At 46.8% G+C, this 24,411-nt stretch overlaps 1 protein-coding gene across 7 annotated transcripts in view; it reads right to left on the bottom strand.

Moving 5' to 3' along the window:
* Nucleotides 1-24,411, bottom strand: part of Eml1 (echinoderm microtubule associated protein like 1) — a 146,139-nt gene that overhangs the window by 54,601 nt on the left and 67,127 nt on the right. For 6 of the 7 annotated variants that reach the window (XM_005390419.2, XM_005390421.2, XM_005390420.2 and 3 more), the window contains exon 2: nucleotides 4,017-4,199. In XM_005390419.2, the coding sequence (XP_005390476.1) occupies nucleotides 4,017-4,199 (183 nt within the window). Of the gene's footprint in view, nucleotides 1-4,016; nucleotides 4,200-10,995; nucleotides 11,016-24,411 lie in introns of those variants that run through there. The other variant, XM_005390425.2, reaches the window with a different exon arrangement.

Below are 24,411 nucleotides of genomic sequence, written 5' to 3'. Positions count from 1 at the left end.
CCTCCACTGCTTGATTCTCTTTCCCCCACTACCCAGCAATCCAAGCTCTGCAAAACTGAAATGTTCCCCAATCGTTCTGTCTGAATATAAACCCAGCATGTACAAAGCCCACTTGGCAAGCCGAGGTTCTTTCTCTACAGTGAAGATGTATGACGATAATTAGAATGAGCAAGCCACCTCGGGACAGGCACACGCTGTGGGGAGCTCAGGCCTCTAAGGAGACCACACATCCAGGGTGGTACATGTTGCAGGGGCTGGCCAGTCTCTCCCTGTCTCAGGAATCCTTGAGCTCACTGTGTCGGTCAGTTACTTTCATAAGGCTGTTGGGCTCACTGTTACTAGTTTTTTTTTTTCCTCCGGTACCGGGAACCGAACTCACGACCTTGCGCTTGCCAGGCAGGCGCTTTTGTCGCTGAGCTAAATCCCCAGCCCCCTCACTGTTACTAGTTAAGTCACACAGAGAACGATAAAATAGGTCCAAGCTTAGAAGTCAGCATAAATTTCTTCGAATAAGTGAAATACTATCTTGGAAAGGAATTATTGTATCAGTTGAACAATCTGTCCCTGCAGGTCAAACTGTTGGATTAGTTCTTAAGTGGAACAATTTTTTTAGTTTGACCTTTTAGGTCCAACTAAACAACTGTTACAGCTCCCACAAGTCTAATTCAAACTGTACTGTTTTAGTGAGTTTTATTTTTGAGGAAACTTTGATCTCACCTCTCCCAATAGTTAAGTGTACATTTGAAGATGCGCTGCAGCCCCTTACTGTCAGTGCTTCAAACCTACGAGCCAGCGACTTTCTGAAGCAGCACAGCCCTTGGTCCCTGTCCAGCCCCTGCAGTGGACGGTAAGACACAAAGGCACAGACAGTGACTCCTGGAAGTGCGCTCGCCACAACCACCAACTGTCATGAGTCTCTCTTCGGAAGGAATCTTCCACAAAATCCAGCATTCCCTGAATCCAACAGTCCTTGCAAATGCGGCTTCCTCTTCTGTTCTGAGGGTCTACAGAAGCTCCAGAGAAAGTGGTTACCGCTCTTACTGGAACGTCAAGCTCACTCTACAGCTGGTATCTACAATTTCTGCTGAGAGGCAGGCAACACTGCTTATTTGGAACACATGTAAAGCCAAGTGCAAGACCATAAAAGGAATCTCATGGGATGGCTGGGCTCACACTTAGATGAACGTATGTGGTGTGGCTGATCTGGAAATAACACTTTCAATTTCCACTTACTGCATACAGCAGGACAACTTCCTGTTAACTAATATGATGCTTCCTTTACCGCATTTATCAGAACAACTTCCGCTGGCTAATCGCATGTTTGGACTTTCGGTTTTAGTACAAACACCCAGGGATAAATTCTTCAGCTGAATGCATTTGAGGGACAAATTGCTCACTGGATCTAAGTTACTATTTATCGCCTCACAGGCAATACTAAAGCTGGTGAGTGTGGCCTGTGGTGTGACGAACAGGGGCAGCCACAGCACACAGAAGGGACACTTGTCAGGTACTAATCGTGAGCTGAGCCACCCCAGGCCTGGAGACTTCTCACTGCTGTCCAGGGCAGGCTGCTTCTAACCCTAACCAGGCAACACCACAAAGACATACTCTGAAGGTTCGAACCCCAAGCTCTGAATTTCTCACAATTAACCTTTGGGGGTAAGTCACTTAATATTTAAAAATTAGAGTGCTGTGTCTCCAGTCTATGTCAAATCTGTATCAGGATAGAAAGTCACAATAAGGTGCTAATAATGATAATAATAATAATAATAATAATAATAATAATAATTCCTGAGCTAGAATGCACCAAAATCTGAAACTTTCTGAGTGCTGACGTGACACAAAGAGAAAATTTCACAGCTGACTTCACATGACGGGTTGCAGTCAAAATGCAGGGACACAAAAATACTATAGAAAATCACTTGAAGAGGTGGCCTGCTGGGAGGTCCTTCTACTCATGTGGGTGTGGCCTTGAAGGGTTACAGGCCCCAGCCCCTTCCTCCACAATCCCCTGTGTCCTGAGGTGGGCAGATCTGCCATATGATGTCACCATGGCGTGCTGTCTTGCCATAGGCCCACAGCAGTCGTGCCAACTGGCTGTGGACCGAACCCTCCCACACTGCCAGCAGAAATAAATCTTTTCTCTGTATGAGTCTATCTCGGGTATTTGTTATAGTAACAGAAAAATAAGTCACAGTCACTTTAGGGTATGTGTAGGGTGCATATAAAACATAAATGAATGTGTTTGGACTCGGGTTTCATCCCTGAGATGGCTCAATATATGTATGTCAATACTGGAGAACCCCTAAGGATTTAGCGTGTAATCATGTGATCTCTTCAAAAATAAAGGTTTGCCTAAAATCCATGTTGCCCACAAAATTCCCTCACCAGACCATGACTACGAGGCCCACAGTGAGGCCCAGCCCCGATCGACTGCACAGAAGGTAGGGCCACCACAGATCTGCCCTTTTGGGGGATATCACCCCCTCTTTGCCTGTGCTCCTGTGGCCTTCTGACTTTCATGCTGGGATTCATTTTCCCTCATCAGAAGAATCTTATAAAGAAATATCAGGTAACTGAAAAAAATCACTTCTCTTAGAAGTTTTGTAAAAATCAAACTTCATTCATAATCAAGAAAAAATAAAACTCTTGGGCATACCCAAAATATTACACACACACCCCTTTTGAAAAAAATAAAGATGTTTTGTAAGTCTGGAGCTTCATATAAGGCAACTACTTCAAAAGTACCCTTTGGGATACAGTAGTCATCAGATTTATTTTTGGAAGGCTGAGTAGGTCAAGAATACCTAAAATAACCTGGTTTCTATTTAAAATATCCTAATCATTCTGTAACTCAGGAAGACGAAAAGATTACCTTAAAAGATTATTCAAAATGGAGACATCAACCGAGCATGCGTGTCTCACATGGACTTGGCCATAGCTACCCTGAAGGACAAAGAAAGAGGTCCCTTTTTACAAAGGTGTGAAAATGTACCAGGTACGTGAGAAAAAACTGAAAGATGCAATGATAGACAACTGTCTCTTGATCCCAAGGAAAATGTATTAACTGTGAGTGAAATAACCTGCTAAAGCCAAACAAAAAAAGGGAAGGCATCTGTAAAGGGACATTTACACACTGCCACCTCAAAATGTTTTCGCCGCAAGAACTTTTACAGCCACGGTGAGATGGGCAAAGTCACTGCAGTCAGAGTTCACCAGGTGCTCGCCAGTTTATTACGGACACGGGGATGCCGACTACGGACAGGGAAACTTAACTGGGCACTGGCTTGCAAAATTTTAAGAAGCAGATCACTACAAAGTTGTTTAACTCACACATTGTTTTTTTATGCTCTGTGACCAGAAGCACAGGGACATGAAACGATGACTGAAATGTGCTAGGAAGCCCCAGGCGCGGAGGGCTGGTGGCTGGCAGAGGAGGCCCAGGAAGCAGCAGGCACAGCCTGGCTGCCAGCAGGGAGGAGGGCCAGCAGCTAGCGTGTGGATCTAGGTTGCCTTCAGGACCCCGAGTTCCGTGGAGGAAGGGAGGAAGGAAGGAAGGCCCCATCCTTGGCCGAGGGCCTCGAAGGTGGCACATGGCTGATTAGCTGCCTCCTGTGCTGAACTGAATGACAACATAAGCTTGGGACACAGAAAGAGACGGGGGTTAGCACTAGATTCTGCAGGTGGGGCAGCCCGAGAAAGGCGCGGGAAGGAGAGTGGTTCTTCCCTCGCGCTCTCTGCACCCCACAGGATCTTGGTAAACACCATTCTCCACTGTCCGTCGGGACGGCCTCTTCCTCGTCTCAATGGGCATTTAACCATCACTTATAAACACACCCCTGGGGAGGATGATTTACCAGCACCACCTAGAATAGACTTCCGCGCTTGGTGCGATGACTGTGACAGCGCTAGGACTGTGCTCTCGTGGTTCTGAGTTTTGCATCGCTGGTCAACACCACAGTGGGAGCAAGCCTCCTCAGGCGCCCGGCGCCGCCCCGTCCCTGCTCCCAGCCCACCTTTGGTAGGTCCTTTCCTGTTGAGCACGGCCTGCTGCTCCTCCGTGATGTTCAGCCGCCGAACCACGTCGGCCAGCGCGGACTTGAGCAGCTGGATGTCGTCCTCCTGCATCTGCACGCGCTGCTCCAGAGAGGCGATGCGGTCCGACACCTCCATGCTGCTCGCCGCAGATGCACTGTCATCTAGACCAGAGGAAGGATGGCGTGAGTCTCAGATGCTCCCCCAGAGCGACCAGATCTATAAGCAGGCACTGGCACGCTGCTTTCACCTAAGGCCGCCGGCAGTGGACACGGCTGCTCTGATGCAGAATCCACGGGGCCGTTCGTATGGAGCAGCGCAACTCTTCATTTTGCTACCACCTTCCCATTCCCTATGCCTGTGCTTTTTACGTTTAGACTGTGGTTTTCATTGTCATTCTGTTTTTCTACGTGCAGGCCAGTTTATTTTCCTTCTGTGACAGCTGAGAACCTCAGAAGTGGAAAGGCAATTAAAATATCTACTTCAACTTCCCAACATGCAGAAAACCATCCCTCCTGGTCTCTTGCTTTTACTCCAACAATGCTACCTGACAGGTCATGCAACCTGAGGCTGTGCTCTCTGTCAGTTCGGACTGTGAATGACACAGCCCTGAAAGGGGAAATCTGTGTGCTGAGGGCACCCTTATCCACATAGCACACGACCACCGCTGCATCTCCTGATACAGAGTCACCATTCCCAGCTCCTCCCAAGGGTCTCCAAGGCTGCACAGGATCTTGCAGAGCCTTGTGGATTTGTTTGATATCAAGCAATCCAACTTACACTTAATAGGAATACAAAGAGAAGAGCGCAAAAGAGAAAGAACAAGGCAGAAAAAAGTCCAAAAATGAATGACCCAAACATCCCAAATTTGATGGGCAGAATGTGCAATAATGAAGTGTTCATCAAAGACCAAGGGAACGGAATGCACCAAGGCCAGCCTCAAGGTCATCAGAGCTCACCTGCTGAAAACCAGAGGTGAAGACCAAATACTGAAAGAAGCAAGAGAAAATGACACAAGGGACCAGGTCTCATGGACACCCGACTTCACGTCGTGAACTGCAGAGGCTGGAAGAGAGGGGAGCAGTATCTTCTAAAAAACTAGATGAGAAAAGATTCAATCCAGAATTCTATATCCAGCAAAATACCTTCTAAGAAGGAAGGCAAAACAAAGTCAATCTCAGATGAAGAAACCCAGAAAGAATTCATCGCAGAAGGTGTGTTTGTACAAAGAGATGCTAAAGGAAATTCTCCAGGCCACACACAAATTATCTAAGATGAGCCCCAGCCCTTCCCATACCAACGAGAAGTGCTGCAAATGATAGATATCTGAATTAGCACAACGACTAAGGTTTTTCTTTTCCCCTTTTCCTTCCAGTGTTCTTACAACCTTTAAACTTCTAACAATAAAAATGGCAATATTGTCATTTGGTACTGTTAACATTTGCATATATAACTAGCATAGTGTAAGGAGTAAACATGAATCTATAAGGTTACAAGACCTCAATATTTTGCAGGAAGTGTACAGTACTAACTGTAAATGACTATCACTTATTTTTATTGACAAAAATTGTCTATATTTACTTGTACAATATGCTCTATTGTGTACAGTAGATGTATACTGTGAAAAGACTATCTCAAGCTAAATAACACTTGCGTCACCTCCCTTACTTGTCCATTTACCATTTTTTAAAATTTTTTTTGTAGTAAGAACAACTAAAATCTGTTTTTTGTTTTTTTTAGGGTTTTTTTTTTGGTACCGGGAATCGAACTCAGGACCTTGCGCTTGCCAGGCAGGTGCTTGTGCCACTGAGCTACATCCCCGGCCCCTATAATCTGTTTTGTGATTCTCAAAAGCCTAAGACACTGTTCTTAACTGCAGCCACCATGCTGCACTGCAAAGCTCGTGCATACTGCTGTTACGAGGTGTAAGTGCCAGGCATTAACTGCAGGTGGGAAAGTAACTTACAGAAGTGTGTTGTGAGCCACGGGAAACTACTTAAAGAATAAAGTGAATAACTGAAGCAAAAAAGCCAACAGGAAAAATAAAAGTCAAGTTCAAAAGGGAAGAAAAGATGAATAGGGTCAAAAAAGAGAGAGGACAAAAACAACGATTACACTAAGTATTACATGAGAACAATAACAGCATCAAACACACCACATAATACACAGAGAACATCAGAGTCAAAAAGTCCTTGGAGACAGGTGGGGTGGCACACAGCCTAATCTCAGTACTCAGCAGGCTGAGGCAGGAGACTGTCGCAAGTTCAAGGCCGGCCTGGGCTGCATAGTGAGAGTCTGTCTCAATAAATAAATAAATAAATACTGTGGGAAGTCAAAATTTCATTTTTAAATGGTAATCCCCAAGATTTTTCTCCAAGAAATAAATTGTTCTTTGTATTTTATAATTTAAAGGCAACTATTAGTACATTTCTGAGATTATAGCAGGAGACCAACATACTTTTGGAAAGAGAATGAATATACGTAGAGAGACTGGTTGTTTTATTTTCAGTGTGCTGAATATACTAGACTACTATCTATTTTGTGAGTGGATGTAATGAAATAAATATTCAGGTGTTTAGTGCATCATTAAGAATGGAACACAGATTTCTTTGAGGCTATTAAACCCATCATGTCTTTTACATAATGGACTAATCAAGTTTTAAAAATCTTTACATAGCTTAGCTTGTTTTCTGGTGCTGCTGACCAGCAAGAGTACATACTTTTGCACATACTGGTGAAGGTTTTACAATTTACGTATACAAGAAATGGCAGGCATTAAAAATATTTTATTGACATTTAAATAAATAAATAAATTTGAAAAAGCAACACCCAACTAACACACTCTCACAAGAGACACATTTTAAATATAAAGACACACAGCCATGCGTGTGGGCACCCGGAAGGTGGGCAGCAGGTTTCCGGGAAGCGGCACGGAGACATGTGCCAGCCCTTGGGCCAGCCGCCGCCACGTGGTTGAGAACTACCATGTCACAGAGAAGCACTGACACAATCGGCCCGCCCCGCACCGGCTGCGGAGGCCCGCCCGGAGATGTGTGTGAACCATCTCGACATGGAGAAACCTCTGGGAAAACATGCCACATGGTGGGTCGCTCTTGGCCCTGCCCTTGAGAGCCAGAAAGGTCCCGAGTCAGCAGAGGAGCAGCTGCTGAACAAGGAGCTGGAGAACACGAGAATACAGATGACACCCATCGACTCAGAGGTTGAGCTGACTGGGGATGAAAAGAGCCGTTCGGGAGCTGGAAATCAGGAGGACCTTGTGCAATACCTGGGGAGACCCTCTGGAAGCCATTCTTCCCCTAAATGTACAGGCTGTGGTGGAGGAGCAAGTGAGGCTCTGGAGAAGTCTGCACTGAGACTTAATGGATTCCCAATGTTCAGATTCTCAAGAACCGCCTGCATGGAGAAGGTGCGTGTCTAGGTTACCTGCCTGGGACACTTCACACCTGATGGTGCTGAGACTGACTAGTGGGCTGAGGACTTCAGCCACATGTTCCTGCCGCCTGTGTTGATGGTTGAGGAGAGGACACTAAGTGGTTGCAGGGTCCCAGTGCACTGGGAGGCTGGAGAGAACACCCCTCTGCTTTCTTAGACAAGTGGCATTGATAAAGCATACTTCCCTGGATCCCAGTTCAGTAGCGGGACAAACTATTCTTGAAGATAAGTTTATTAGTCAGCCCCAGATAGTAGAAAGAAGATACAAAAAATGGCTTTTGCCCCAGATAGTTCACTTGAGATGTTAGTAAGAATTGCCTCCTCAGTATTTTATAGCTGTGATGAGGTGGCAGCCAAGGAGAGAAAACAAAGAGACAGAGTAAAAACAGCTGTCTTTGCTGCAGCACTAAGAGAAACAGACCCTAAGTCTGATTCTTGGGGCCCCAACAAGAACTCGACGACTATATTCATCTGCTACTGCTGTCAAAAGCCAGGCCACCTCAAGAGGGACTGCCCTAAGAAGACCCCTGGGCCATGCCCTGACTGTAAAGGTGACCACTAGAGGCTGGACTACCCTCTGAAGTGAAGGCCCCAGAGCTCAGACCCCTCCTACCAGCTGGTCCAACAGGGATGAGGGGGTTCAGGGCACACTGCCTTCTCCCTCTGGCCAGACTGTTATCTCCAAGGAGGAACCCTGCGTAATCATGACTATAGAGGAAAAAGTAAACAGCCTATTGCTGGACACTGCTGCTAGTCTCTTGGTCCTTCTTTTCAATCCTGGCCTTCCTTCCAGCCATCACACCTCAGTGAAAGGAGTCACTGGTGAGGAGGTAATATGCTACTTTCACAACCCTTAGGCTGTGACTACTTGTTAGATCTTTCTTGCGTATCTCTGTCTTCCTGAGAAACCACTTTGAAGATACCACCACCTATTACAGCAACCACTGATATTTTTACTAATCTGTCCATAACTCTGTAATGTTTGTATTGTTCCTATGCTATTTTGTAAATGGATGTATGTTTATAACTATGTGTTTCCAACAACAACCATTGAGAAAAGTCAATGATTATTTAATTGATCACTCATGTATAGCTCTATTTTCTCTAGAAACCATTTTGAAGAAACCAAAGTATAGTACAACAACTACTGATAATTTCCTACCATTTTTGTCTGTAACTCACTATTATTCGTCTGTTATCCTGAGAAACTATCTTGAAGATACCAATAGGTAAAATAACAACCATTGATAATGTCCTACCACTTTGTCTGTAATTTGGTAAATCCCCCTATTACTATGTTGTCCATCTTTTACTCTTAAAAAACAAATAAATAAATATAAAGACACAGACAATAAAAGGAAATGGATAGAAAAAATATACACCATGAATATATACCATGTAGACAGCAAAAGAAGGCTGGAGCAGTAATGTTAATGTCAGATAAAGCAGGTGTCAAAATGTATTATTAGAGACATAGAGGGTCACTTCATGGAAAAGGGTCAACAATCAGGAAGACATAACAATCATAAGTGTGTATAATCCAATACAAGGCTTTGACACACCTGAAGCAAAAAATTACAGAATTAAAGTGAAAACAGGCAACTCTGTGATTTTTCCTGCAGACTGTAATACCCCATCTCCCAGTGACAGGTGGGATTAATAAAAAAATCAGTAAATGATGTGAATGACAGTAAATGATCTGTATAAAGTACAGCAACATTATTTATAGAAAAACTACACCCAACTGTTTGCCAGCAAACGTCACATTCTGGGCCTTAAAACAGGTGTGAATAAAGCTGAGACTGAGAGATACTTGCCCTGACCACGGTACTAGTGCATTAGAAATCAAAATTAGTACGATAAACTGGGAAGCCACGAACATTTGGAAATCAAACAAAGGCTTCATGAGTCAGAGAAGACATCACCAGAGAAATGAGGAAATATTTTTAATTGAATGATAAGGAAACCCAACCTACCCAAGTATATGGGAGGCAGCTAAAGCCAGGCTTTGAGGGAAATTAATAGCTTTTACACATGCATGAAATCACTGCTGAGGATATGAAGGTGACCGGTCCACATGCCAGTCTCAGAGGCTCTCTATTTAAAGGAGAAGGTATGTGTCTACAAGTTTATAAAAGAATTCAATAGGCTGTATACTTGAGAAATATCCAGTGTGATAAGTGAGCACAAAAAAGGGGTATTAGTTACATTTGAAAAAGTAGGATCAAGCACAGGGCGGTCAAGAAGGGTAAAACATTACCAGGCAGAAAACCATTTGAGGCAAAGGATACAACTGAAACAGAAGTGGGGAAATACGAAAGAATACGGAGCATTCAGATAATATTAAGCGGCCTTTGACAATGCCATCCTGTCACTTCTGCTTTCTGAAGGTAGTCCTACACAGCCCCTACATGTGGGTAGTATCAGTTCTCTAACAGATAAGCGTGTGACGTTTGTCTGTGTCTGAGAGAGAATAATAGATATCCAACACCTGTTAACTGGGAGAACTTATTAAGTACCTGTGCACTTAATTTAAAACTGCTAAGCTCTTACAAAAAAAAATGCTGCATAAGTCTCCTAAAAATGTATCCAAGGCACATCCCTCTTTAAAGAAAGCAAATTATAAAGCAAGAACAATTTGAAACTATCGTTTTCTCATGTTCCTCCTCCTCTAGAACTAAGAATATCATTCTTTTTGCTCCGGACACGGAGTCCTATCGTTTTTTAGGGGTACTGGTGGGCAGCTATGTATGTCTTTTTTTAGTCTCTCCTTGTTGATTAAGGCACATAAAGAGCTTTTAAAACTCAACAGTGAGAAAATAACCTAATTAAAAAGTCCATGAGAGAAAGAGTAACCAAAAGACTTGAATAAACATTTCACCGAAAATGTTATACGGATCACAAACAGGCGTATGGAAACAGGTTCAGCATCGTTAGTCATTATGGAAACGCAAATTAAATGTTAATGACAGCCAGGCGCGGTGACATCCGTGCAGTCCAGCACTCAGGGGGCGGGTGTGAGAAGCATGAGCCCAGGAGAGATGGAGATCAGCCTGGGCAACACAGCAAGATGCCACGAAGGCAACAAGAACACACACACATACACGCGCAAACACACGCACTCTCACAATGAGATGGTGCTCTACATGCACTAGGATGGTTAAAACAAGGAATACTGACAACACCGAATGTAGTGGCAACATAGAGAAAATGAAACTCTTCTACCTTGCCGCTAGGCACATAAAACACGAAGGCCATTAGCATTTGGCATTTTCTTTTTTCTTTTTTTGTCTTTTTGAGACAGGGTCTTGCTTTGCAGTTCAGGCTGGCCTTGAGCTCACTTTGTAGCCCAGGCTGGTCTCAAACTCTCAAGGATCCTCCTGCCTCAGCCTCCTGGGGGCTGGGATTACAGATCCCAGAGGTGTGCCACCATGCCCAGCTCAGCATTTGTCATTTTCTTGTAAAGTTAACCATGCACATACGACCTCACCACTCCTAGGCACTTACCCTAGAGAAGTGAACATATATTCAAACAGAAATGCTCATCCTGCCTCTCCTCAGGCCTGGCAGTTGTTGGAAACAACCCCACATGCTTCAGCTGGTGAATGGATAAACTGTGGTAGCTCCACGCCCTTGACTACTACACAGCAATCACTATAAGAGTGAACAGTGGGTACACAAACAACGCAGATGCATCTCCAAGGCGTCGTGTTGAGTGAAAGAAGCCAGGCTCACACGGGGGCCTTTGTAGGACTCCACTGACCCAGCCTGGACCAGAAGACAAAACCGGGACAGTGAAGAACAGGTCAGTGGTGGCCAAGGGCTGCCGAGGAGGAGCGCAAAGGAACTTCGGGGATGCTGGCAATGTTCTGTGTGCCAGGAGGAGGTAGTCACACAAATCCTCACCGGGTTACAAGAAATAGAATTACCTCACACAGCAGTTCTGCTGAGTGTTAACATATAACGTAACTTTACAGGGGCTCGGGGAGAGAAGGCCTACTCATTGTCTTGGTGATCTGAGGGTTAATGAGACCCGCTGCCGTTAGACTGAGATCTCAGTGGAGAAATACTTCTATGAAAGCTGAATGCTTGCTGCCCATTGGAAAAAGACCACCTTCCAGACCTCCGTAATTCCTTGGGAGTGGCTGTGAGGGGTGGTGGTTCTGTTTTGTGGGACTCCTCCACTCATCCTCTGACCTGCAGAGAGGGAGGGAAATTCTCATTTCATGATATGAAGCTAACCAGAAGGGAAAAGGAGCAAGGATATAAAGGTCTTTGAAGCTGGGTGTGGTGGTGCACAGCTGTAATTGCAGCACTCTGGGAGGCTGAGGCAGGAGGATCACAAGATTGAGTCCAGGATGGACAACCTAGTAATTTAGTGAGACCCAGTCTCAAAATTTTAAATTTGAAATGGGGGTGTGGGGTGGGGATTCACACAGTGAGAAGGCCCTGGGTTCCATCCCCAGTGATGAAAAATAAAATAAAAGGTATCTTCCCTCCAAGGAGTAATTAAATAGCTTAAGAACATCTAACGTGTTCCTAACATAAAGTTGGGCAGGTCTGAGTAGCAGCTGTTGGGAGCCTGGGCCATCACAGACCTAACTAGGGAGACCTAGCTCAGAAGGAGGCAGGGGACCCTCAGAAGGAGCCACTCCAGAGCTAAGAGCTAAGTCGGTGCCGGTGAATTCCAGGGGGAGAGGCAGTATCTGCTCATTAAGAGCATGCAGGAGATTCACTGTGAGTTTGAGGCTAGCACGGGCTACATAGGGAATTCAAGGCCAGCCTGCAGTACATATCAAGACCCTGTCTCTAAATACAAAAAATAAAAGTAAAAACCACATACAGTTGGTGAAAACCCAAAATGTCTGATCTGGTGAGGAGCTCCTCCACCACGGGTCTGCTGAAATCCCCTGACCTAACCTGAGTGCTTTTCCAAGTTTGCCAGCATCAGGCTGTCAGCTGTGCCGGGTCCCTCCCCCCCCACACACTCCTCTCTGTGCAGGGGCAAGGCTCGGGAACACGACCTGGAGCAGGCCTCCAGGCAGCACTGCCGGCATCTGAAGCTCTCAGGCTCCGATTCAGGAGCGGCCGGTGATGTTCAAGCAACTTCACCCCTGGACTTGGCAGAGGGAAAAGCCGAGGGACACCATAAGCAACAAGAGCCACAGCCTGGTTCACCCCACAGCGCAGTTCCAACTCCGGACCCCGAAAGGAATTCCAAATCATGAGACAGGAAATTTCCCACAAATTCTGTCATCAAAGACCTCACCAGACTGGGAGTACAGCACAGGCAAAACCTTAGTAAGTATCTATTTTAAAGTAATCTGTGTTCCTGTAGCTCTATGATTTATTTAAGAAAGTCCTTAAGACAGTATCAATAATTGCTTTTGAAGTTTTCACATTCTTACCAACTGTTACTTTGTAGTATTTGAGGGAAGTTTGAAAGAGAGTATTTTCTATACTTCTGCCTTTTGGATTTTTTTTTTTTTTGACAGGGTCTGGCTGTGTAGTGTAGCTTGGCCTTGAACTCATTATGTAGCCCAGGCTGACCTCAAAGTCATGGTGATTATCCTGCCTCAGCCTCCCAAGTGCTTTTGCTATTATAAACAATATTTAAGATGATAAACTGTAGGTTAAGCCTCCCTAATCTCAAAATCTGAAACCCTCTGAAGTGTGAAACTTTTAAAGATTGTTTTGACGGTACTGGGGATTGAACCTAGGGCCTTTGCACTGAGCTACACCCCAACCCCTCCCTCCATTTGTGAGACAAAGTCTCACTAAGTTGCTAAGTTGCCCAGCCTGGGGTTGAACTTGTGATCCTCCTGCCTCAGCCTCCCAGGGTGCTGGCATTACAGGTATGTGTCACCACACTTAGCTTGAAATCTGACTTTTTGAGTCAGTACGACTTTTGGATTTCAGAGTATTTTAGATTTCAGCTTTTTAGATAAGGGACCCTCTGTGGGTAAAGTGTATACATACATTCCAAAATCCAAAGATCTCCAAAATCTGAAACATTTCTGGCCTCAAGTATTTCAGGCAAGGGACGCCCAGCCTGTACGATGCTAGTGCTAAACTATACTGCTCCCATTGGGCACTGTGTTAGCTGTCTCATGTGCATTAACGTCTATCCTCCCAGGAACATCAAAGGCAGGTGGGGTCCTGCAGGTGGCCAGGTGACCTGCTGGGGTCACCCAGCTCCCAGGTAGCAGAGCACCTGCTGGGTGCCCTCTCCGCAACACCCTGCTGCCCCGAGGCCTGGGGTGCAGGGGGCACGGGCGTCCTTTCTGAGGACTGGTCTTCCGGACCAGGTCTGGCCCTCCACAGAATGCTGGGATGACGGAATTTGAAGGCCTGCAGTTGGCCGGAGGCAGAGCAGCTTACAGACAAGTTGCCAACACGGCCTCTGCATTAGCACCTGGCACCCCTGGGGCTCTGGTCCAGCTCAGATTAAATCCTATCTGCCCTGCGCAGTGTACACAGCCCAGCGTCTAGGAGATCGTCACCCGACACCAAGCTGGAGAGATGCTGATACACACCGTCCTGTGTAAACACATCCCAGGCTTCCCTGAGGAAGCCAGCAGGGGCCACATGTGGCCCCAGCTACCAGTTCTGGTTCCCACAGAAGTTTTTCTAAACAAAAGGGGCAAAAAGTTCTTCTTCCAGGTGTGGTGGCACGTGCTTGTAATCCCAGCACTCGAGGCTGAAGCAGGAGGGTCGCCATGAGTTTGAGGACAGCCTGAACTACACAATGAGTTCAAGCCAAGCCTGAACTGCATAGTGGGACCTTGTCTCAAAAAGCCAAAGAATTAAAAACAGATTATTAATTAAAAAAAAATCTGAATAAAAACCCAAACAAACCAGGCTGCAATTCTGCCAGTGCTCAGGTACTCCGAACAGTTGTTGCTGTCCGAGTAACACCAACGGAGGTCAAGGGGCCGATGCATTTAGACAGTGGGCCCAGATCTTTCTTTAATTAGTTAAACTAAGGACAGCACCTGCACAAAGGCCTCCTGTATCCACCAAGCTCCAGGTGTGAGCCTCAGGTCCCTATGGGCTCCTTCTGGCCAGGTGCTGTCTGGTTACAGACGAGCAGAGGGGACAGCGGTCTCTTCTCCACCTCCTCTGGCTCTCACTGCTGCAGAGTGAGTGGGTGGGGGTGTGCCCCAGTGAGGCTCTTTCCATCAGCCGTGGCTCCATTCCATAGTGAGCACTCGTGTGGTGCTGAGTAAAACACATACAGAACCTTTGCATCATTTTACCTTTACCAAGATACTAGATGAATGCTGTTTGTATATAAAAAAAATCTTGCTGGGTTTTCGGAGTTTGCAATCAATCATAAGTACAAAAAGGTACAACAACCTTTTGCTGAAACACGCAGAAAAAAAATCTCAGCTAAAAGCTCTCCATACGACACACTGTTTGCAGAAAAGTTATAAAGTTAGACCGCTGTCATGTCTGAGCCACTCCATCAGCATCCAAGGATCACGGAAGCCGTCAGTGGGGAGAAGCAATGCACGCTCTGTCCTTTTAAGGCCTGGACCTCGGACGCCGCCCTGGCAGCAGGGCTCCAGCTTCATTTCCATCCCAAGACTCGATTGCATCTGGGCCGGTCAGGAACCCCGAGTCCTGCTCAAGCCTGGGCTGGCCCTGCCACAAGCTGCGGCTCTGAGCCCATCACTCACACAAAGTTACAAGAAGCCGTCGCACCTCCAAGTAAATCGGTCTCCATAGTGGCTGGGAGCTAAGGCTCAGAACTAGGTTTTTAAAATATGGCACCAACTTCTGCTTCTAACCAGGATGGGAAAAGAAGAACTGGGTTTAACATCTCAACCTTAGACACCCAGAAGGAGCAGACAAAACACGAGGTGTGATCTAAATATATGGTGTGCATTTAATTATTTTTTAAATTGCAGTCAAAGAGACATAGGCATTAGTGCCCTTCTAAATGCCCCCCCCCACTGCACACTCACCCGCCAGGTGTGCCACTTTCCAGCCATTCTGTAGTCGTCTGCAGAGAGGAGACAGAGGAAGGGAGAGAAAGAAAGACGAGAAGGCAGAGGAGGAAGAGAACCTAGACGCGGACCTTATGTCATCCACAAAAAAGAACTCAAAGTGGATATTAGGGGAATTAGAAATTTTTGAGTTGGATTAATATAAAAACAACACAGCAAAACTTGTGGATGTAGCCACACAGCCCTCGGAGACATCTATCACTAAGCACCTGCCCTGGAAAGGAGGAAGGTAGAGAAAGGGCCTCAGCTTCTACCTGCAGAAATTCAAACCTTCAGACGCACAAAATAAGAATAAAAAGGAAGGAAGCAACAAACGTCAGAGCAGAAATCTATGAAACAGGAAGAAGACTGTTGGGAAGATTCATAAAACTGCATGATCGTGTTTTGAGAAAATAAGTAAAACTGCCAAACGTGTAGCCAATTTATCAGGAAAAAAGAGACTATAAATATGAATATCAGTAATAGAGAAGTGACACTGCTACAGATCTAAGATATTAAAGTGATAAGGGAATATTGAGAAAAAATTTCATGCAGCAATAATTTAGATAAAATACATGAATTCTTAAAAAAAAAAAATTACCGAAGCTCACACAAGAGGAAATAGACCATCTACACAGCCCTATTAAAGAAACTGAAATTATAGTTAAAAATCTTTCCTTAAGTCAGATGTGGTGATACACTTCACAGCTACTAAAGAGGCTGAGGCAGGAGGATTGCAAGATCAAGGCCAGCAAGGGCTGAGCTGTAGCTCAGTGGTAAAGTACTTGTCTAGTGTACGCAAGGCCCTGCATTCACACCCTAGTACCTCAAAAGGAAAAAAAGGAATCTTTCCATAGATCACTAGTGAATTCTAACAAACATTTCCAGAATAACACTAATTTTACACAGACTCACCAAGATAATTAAAAAGCAGGAAGTATGTCTCCACTCACTTACTAGACTATTATTACTCTGTTAAAGTCAAACAAATATATTAGAAATAAAGACAGCCACAGATCATATCCTTTACTCAAGTAAGTGCAAAACTTCTAAATTTTAGCAAACCAGAGTCTTATGAAAGTACATTTTAACATCTTTGCTGAGTCCGAGAAGGCCAGATGGGTTTCAACATTCAAAAATCAGTGTAACCCATGCTAGTAGATTTTTTAAAATGTGACTCTCTCAATAGAGGTAGAAAAGGCATTGAACAAAATCCGTTCCTGATCAGCACTCGGTAACCTAGGAATAGATCCAACTCCCTCTGCCCGACGGACAGCCCCACAATCCCACAACAAGCATCTTACTACTCAATATTGTCCCGCATGTTCTAGTCAGGGCAACAGGCAAGAAAAAGAAATATAAGGTATGCAATTAGCAAAAACAGGTACAACTCTCTCTTTTCACAGACGACATGTTTATCCAATGAGGAAATGCAGCAGAACCTATGAGAAAGCTACTAGCACTACAAAGTGACTTGCCACGGCTGCAGAGTGGATGAGTAACACATGGAATGCACTATTTCTGTACAACTGCACCAAACAACTGGAACCGTTTCTAATATTGTACAAATATGAACTGGTTAGGGATGAACACGATACAAGCTATTCAGTGTCTACACGCTGAAAAGTGGCATTGCTTTCACTCCTAGAAAACATTACCGAGAAAATTCATCAAAGACCTAAGTAAATAGAGAGATGTACTTTGTTCATGGAGTGGAATTACTAAGACGGCAATTTTCCTGAGGAAAAATTAAGTCTATTAATTCAATGCAACTGCAATCAAAATCCCAGAAGGAATTTTTATAGAAATTGAAAAGTAAGTACTAAAAATACACAGATATGCAAAGACCTAGAATAGCCAAAACAACTTTGAAAAAGAACAACAAAGCTGAGAGACTTACACTACTGCACTTAATTATTACAAAGCTTCAGTATTTGAAGTAATACGGTAGTGGTGTAAAAGGGTCAGAACAGGGTACTGAGAAACAGACCCAGATATATACAGACAATGGATTTTTGACACAGGTATAAGGCAATTCAGTGGGAAAGGACAGCCTTTTAAATAGATTATGCTGGAATAATTATATATGCATATGAAACAAAATAAATTTCAACCCATACATTGCACTATCCCTACAAATTAATTCAAAATGGGTCACAGACCTAAGTATAAGATGCAAAACTATTAAAATGTCTAAAAGAAAATATAAGGGAGAATCTTTGAGATGTTGACTGGGCAAAGATCTTAGCTATAACAACAAAACTCCAATCTATAGAAGAAAAAATGATAAGATGGGGTTTATCAAAAACTAAGAACTTTGGGTTTCCAAAGATACTGTTAAAAGCCAGGTGTGACGGCACATGCCTGTGATCCTAGCACTCGGGAGGCTGAGCCAGAAGGATTGCCTAGAGTTTGAGGCCAGCTTGGGCTACATAATGAGTTCGAAGACAGCACTCAGCTGTTAGAAGGTATCAAAAAATCCTGCACAGAATGAGGCAGGATGTTAAAAATAAGAAAATACTCCATTTGGCCAAAGAAAGGAAGAAGGTAAATTGAACTCTTTCTTGACCTAAAGTTATTGCAGACTTCTTTCTTAATGGCCCTTCATAAAAGTGAAAAATATTTTGAATCAACATCAGCACGGCTACATATCTGAATAGGCAGAAGGCTCTTCCTCTCCCCACTTTATTCGCACAATAGCTTGGAAAAGCGCATGAGAAATGTTGCTCTCCAAGTTCCGTAAAAGAGTCGAACCCTTGGCCCACAGCTGTGGGCAGTGCCAGCGCCCTTTGCCGGTGTCTCTTGGGACCTTGCCGATGTCTCCGGGGCCACCCTGCTCCGAGGGTCTCTGGCCAATCCCAGCTCAGAGTGAGCCGGGCCGCCATCCCCCGACTGAGTGTTCAGATCCATCAGAAGACATTTCCCTTTCCATCTCCAAACCTCCTTCAGGTGCCCACGCCAAAACAGGCTGGGAAATCCTGCCAGAGAACACTTATGTCAACGTCACCTCTTTTTAACAGCACTCACGTAGCACAAATGGACAGTCTAGTTTATTTTCATTGTTAAAATTTGTATTAGTAGTACGTGTTTGCGATGTGTAAAAGCACACCCCTTGGGGGTGGGCGCAGATGCTGGGGATCTTCATCACTTTCCTGGACGCCCACCCCCCGCTTCGCCCTGCCCAAGGCCCCTTCCTACTGAGCTGAGGGATTTTCCAGGCAGAGGTTCTGCAGTGTGGTTCTTTATCCGAGTAACATTTAAAGTTTCATTTGAAATGTGATTAGAAAAAAAGTGGGAGAAAGCCCGAAGAGCAGGAGGGAAGTGGGACAGATGGCTAAAGTGACCTCGCCAACCTAGACCTCTCAGAGACTAAGCTCCTTAGAAAGCCACGGACTAGAGGGGTCCGCCCCTTCAAACGGCATTCGCTCTTGTTTTAAATTTCAACCACTTTGGTCACTAACCAGAAGACAAGCAACCCAATTTAAAAATGCACAAAAGATTTTAAAAGTTCCTCCGGAAGATACACTGGCCAGTGCGCCCATGCAAAGATGCTCAATGTCCCTAGCTATTCAGGGCACTCGAGACATCCCTTCACCTGTGCTAGAACGGCTGTCATCAAAATAGTGAAAATAGCAAGCTCTGGAAAGGACGCGGAGCGATCGGAACCCTTCTCCGCCCTCGCTGGTGAGAATGCAAAGTGGGGCGGGCACTGAGGAGGAGGGCTTCGCGGTTCCTGGAAAAGATCAACTCGGAATGACCAGACGGGCAGCGACTCCACTCCTAAGTACGTGTCCAGCAGAACTGACAGCGGGGGCTGCACAGGCATCCGCACACCCCTCTTCACAGCGGCACAATTCACAATAACCAGGAGGGAGAAACCACCCACGTGTCCACCAGGGGTAACGGATAAACAGAACACAGTGTATCCGTGGGGGAGTTTTGGAGGTTCTGCTTGTTGGAAGAGGAGTCGTCTTCATTTTGGCTAAACCTGGCCCTATTTCTGTGTACTGATTTGTGCAGAGCTGGTTAAGCCTTGTCTTTAGCCCCTCACTGGCTGTAAGCAATACACATCTGTCTAGCCAGGGGCTCATGTGTTGTCTTCAAAGCAAGGCAACAGGTCAGCGCTGTCCGGCCTGCAGCTCCCAAGCAGCACGTGTGAGCCAGGCTGAGAGATGCCACGCTGCCTGCTGAGATTGAGCCTTGAGAAGAGAGGCCACAGCCTCTCGGGGCATGGAAGTTATGCGTCAAAATGGAAGCACCGACCCCAAAGCACTGGATACTGCCCCAATCTGTGACGTGCAATTACTTTCTGCGCATCTCTCTCTGCGTATTGCAGAGAGCTATCTCGCCCAGCTCACGGCGTTCGTGTACTTCCAGCCATTCCCACAGCCACTCATCCCCAAGATGCTCTCTCGTCACAAATTAATAAAACCCGGCTTGGGCCCTGGGTGGAGGCCTTGGTTCCGGTTAGCCATTGTACTAGCCAGACTTAGGAGCCCTCGGCTCCCCGCAACTACAGACATGCGTTGGTGTCTGTATTCTCACTGTGGGTTGCACGGGAAGTGGTAGATTGGTGTTACTCACTGGAATTCCAGTAACTTTTCCCTGCGATAATGATAATGGATTCCCCCAGACCGAGATAAGGTCCAGAAGGGCTTTCTATAGTACAGCCACACAATGGAATATTACTCGGCCAGAAAAATGAATAAAGTTCTGCTTTATGGAATAACATGGATGGGACTTGAAAACATTATGCTAAGAGAAGCCAACGGCAAAAAGACAAGGACGGTGGGATTCCATATCCGGGAGCCACCTTGAGTTCTCCGCCCGGTGCTCCGGCCCCAGCTGTGCTCTGCTCCCAGCCCCGCAAAGGTCCGACACAACTCTTCCTCTCCGCAGCATCACGTGGGCCTCAGCGATTTTCTCCAAGGTGGATTTGTGTCCATAACACACATGGAATTCGGAGGGGGGACGGCCAGGGCGGGAAGCCCAGTCCTCCTCATCCCATGCCTGCAGACACACAGCTCAATTCTGTTCCTTTCTTGCTCAGAGTAAATGCACAAAAATATATTCCCCACCCCCTCAGAATGGGGGATTGAACCCAAGGCCTCTGCACTGAGCTAAACCCCCAGCCCTTTTTATATATTTTTTATTTTGAGGGTCTTGCTAAATCACTAAGTTGCCTGGGCTGGGCTTGAACTTCTGATCCTCCTGTGTCAGCCTCTCAGGGATTCCAGACCTGCACCACCACGCCAGTCTGGGAAGCACACTTTAGGAGCCCAGTGCTCTCTAGGACACAGCTGCACCCCTAGGTTTTCCCACAGTTGTAAGGACCCAGCTGGTTTACTGTAAACTTGAACAGCAAGACTCTCTTTTTAAAGGAGAAAAACACAGTAAAAATGATACAGAATCTCAAAACAAGATGATAGGAAAGTAACAATGATTACTATACTGCATATTGTTATCTTCAAAGTAGTTGCTCAGATTACCAGATACAGGCACGTAAGACTGATCAAACAATATAAGCACTAACTGTTCCTTTCAATGAACTAATAGGAATTACTAGTAGAATTATCTTAGTTATCTTGCGTGTGTATAGATAGATTTCTCCTTCCTTCTTTTCTCCTTTCCCCTATCCCAGTTTTTCTTTCCTTTTGAGGAGTTTCTTTCCCTTTCACAATATCTACTATATCTTTTGGGTTTTATTTACTCTTTCAGGTTCTTATACTAGGGAGGCAATATGATGTTTACACATGTGGGTCTGAGTTATTTCACTCATGAGTATGGTCTCGAGTCGCATCCATTTACCTATACAAGCCTCGAGTTTATCCTTCTTCATAGCTGAGGAGTACTCCATTGTATTTAAGTCGTGGCTTTTGTAAACATAGGCACCTTCTGTCTGAAATGATATTTTACATAAAAGAACCCTTGTTTCCTATCTTCTCACCCACCATATCCAGCTGGACCAGTCCCATTGCAGTCTATGGAGCAAACTCCTGACAGCTAAGCAGAAATCCATGGCCTTCACCCACTCGACAAGAGCTGGAGCCAGTTACGAACTCCATTAACTCGGAAAAGCCTCCAGGAAGGGCCCAGCACGGCTCCAGGCCCAAAGGGTAAAGGCTCCTCTTCTGCGGGAGCTCAGAGCTTACGGGAAGAACACGCGGAGGCGTATGCTGTTCATAGAACAAACGGTGCAGCGGGGAGCAAGCGGGCCACAGGGTCCTGGGGACGGAGGCGGGGATCGGGGTGGCAAGGGCTGAGCCTGCAGTCAGGAGACGCCTCACCTCACTCGCTGAGAGGGGACACTGGCAGTAGCTTGATCTCTCAGATCCCAGGTTTACTTCGTAAATGAGAGGTGAGGGCAAGGTGCGGCTCACTGGTGGAGGCTTCTGTAGCACGCCAAGGACTGGGTTCCACCCCCAGCTCTGCAGAACCGGGGGTGGGGGAACCGAGCATACAGAGGCGGGCGGGGAGTGCGGGCAATCACGGGAGTCGGGGGCGCCCGGCAGCTACTCAATAACCACAGCCACGGCCCCTGTAGCCTGGGACGGTGGGGAAGAGCCCGCCCGGAGAATCGGCTCCACCTGCACCCCAAGTAGAGGGGCCCACGCCGCGCCAGCTACGGGAGCTCAGTCCCTGCGGTCGCTATGTCAGCTTCTTCAGCACCAGCGCTCCAGCAAAGCAGCTGGCTCGTGCGTTTGCTCACTTGTTCATCCTCCCGCAAGCACTTTTCGGGTCTGTTTTCTTCCCTGCTCTCCCCGCAGGGGCTGGAAGCAAGCTTGGCACCCTGGGCAACTAGGCAGACGTGGGGCGAATAAGCAGCTCGCCTCTGCTGGGGCTCTGGAGCCCCGTCATGCACACCCCGGGCTCCTCGGCTTCTGCGAGGATCACTCAGCGGGAGAGGACGGTGTGACCTGATCTCCTGGTCCAATCTGATAAACACAGAGGCGCAGGCTCCAGATCGGGTGTGGCGGCCAGCCCCAAGTCTCATCCACGCCCGACGATGCCCAGGCTCGGCCTTCTGCTACTTGACGCTCCACGGGAGGCGCCCAGCTCTGACACCACAGGGCCACGGCTGCCGCGTGGCCAGGGCAAGGCCAAGGGCACCACACAGGGGACAGGGAGAGGCATCACCGCAGGCCGCGAGGAGCATGACAGCAAGAAAAGAAGCCATTCTGCGGGCAGCAGGCCATCCTAAGCGGCATATTTTACAAGAGAAACGGAGTTAGTGTAAAACGAAGCTGGTGACACATTGTAAGCCACCGTGTCCTGGGACTTGGGCCATGCGAGGTCGGCGCTCACGCTGCCAGGAGCGGGCCTGGGTCTGCTGCCTGGAGACAGCACTGAGGCCCAGCACGTGGGCTTGCTGGAACCCACGCCTGTCACAGCATCCAGAAAACACAGATGGATTTGGACTGGTGACAGCCAGCATGTCTGGTGGGGCGAGTGGGCCAAAAAGGAGGCCTGCAGAACAGGAAAGGACCAGGGAGAGGCTTCAGCAGCCAAGGCAGGACCAGAGAAATGGGAACGAGAAGCTCAAGCAACAAAAGAGAAAGCGCAGCTCTGGCTACACAGCCAGTCCCAGCTCTCTGCCTCTGCCACTAACCTGGGCCAGCAGGTTTAAATTCAGGGGCTTTTCGGGTGGGGCACTCCTGATGATAAAGGAAAAAATCAGCAGCATGTTAAAACAAACCAGACAAGCTGGGCATGGCAGCGCATGCCTGTAATTCCAGCACTCAGGAGGCTGAGGCAGGAGGATGGCCATGAATTCAAGGCCAGACTGGACTACTTCGCAAGACCCTGTCTCAGGAAGAAAAAAAAAAAAACAACAGACAAATATGCACACCGCACTAGCTGTGGAAGTCCCCGCCCAAGAGCCAAAGAAAGAAAATGAGACATGGAGATTGGGGTGGAGAAATAATGCAAATGCAAATGAACGAAAGAATCAAGGAAGAGATAAGGGGCAGAGCCCCATTTCCTCATCCTCACCCCCAGCTGAGGGCTCGGCTTCCTCCGAGCACTGATGGGAACAACGATTTGTCAACTGGTATCTGTGAAAGTACTCTGAAAAGATTACCGCGCTTTGTAGATAGAAGGGATTACTGCCATTGTGCATAGAGCCGAAAGTTATCAAATGACTTCATCAGTTACCAGGGCTCCCCACAACATGCAGACCGTGCATTTACGTCCTCACGCACGGTTCCTGCATTTGATATTCACAACCAACATTCAGGAGGAAGCTATGGTTTCAAGAGGCAGAGTTTCCAAAATAAACAGGTAAAGACCCCTAGAATTCCAAGGGGTCCTCACCACGCTGAAGACACACTGTGCTGCCCTCTGGTCCAATGCCCCAGCCCCTGTCTGCAGTCCCGCACCCCACCTCACAGGCAGGAACACGGCTTTGTTCACAACAGTGCAACCGGAGCTCTCGCTTCTGCACCCCGGGCCGTCTGTCTGCTCGTGAGGCAGCTGTGCTCGTGGCAGCCGTAAGGTGGCAGCGGGCACACCAGGCTCGGACCTGCCGCTGGGTTCATTGCCCCCAGCAGGGCTGCGTCCCTGGCTGTCTAACCGCAGATGTGCGTCCTGCTAGCAGTCTGTGGTTAGCCACGGGCCCACATTAGGAGGCCCACATGTTAGCACGCAGGAGTGCACTTGTAGATCCTAATCTCAAGGATTTTCAGATCTGCTAGCTCCATTTCGTCACTGCTGACACGCAGTATGCAGTCTCTAGAGCTGGGGGAAGTGCTGTCCCCTCCCTCCCGGAGCAGTGAGGGGAAAGCGCTCTGGAAGTCAAAGGGCTTTGAGCCCTACTCCCCTCGACAAGTTGCTCAACGCCGGACCCACGGGCCTCCCTCCTCTGACACCTGGGATGATCACCCCATGTCAGTGGGCAGTGAGGCTCAAATCTAAAGAGCTCTATAAAAAAGCA

This window comes from Chinchilla lanigera, unplaced genomic scaffold, assembly GCF_000276665.1.
Source record: "Chinchilla lanigera isolate Chin_1 unplaced genomic scaffold, ChiLan1.0 scaffold00037, whole genome shotgun sequence".
NCBI classification, from domain to species: domain Eukaryota; kingdom Metazoa; phylum Chordata; class Mammalia; order Rodentia; family Chinchillidae; genus Chinchilla; species Chinchilla lanigera.
Note: the sequence above shows the minus strand (reverse complement) of the source record. Positions and strands in the feature narration are given on the sequence as shown.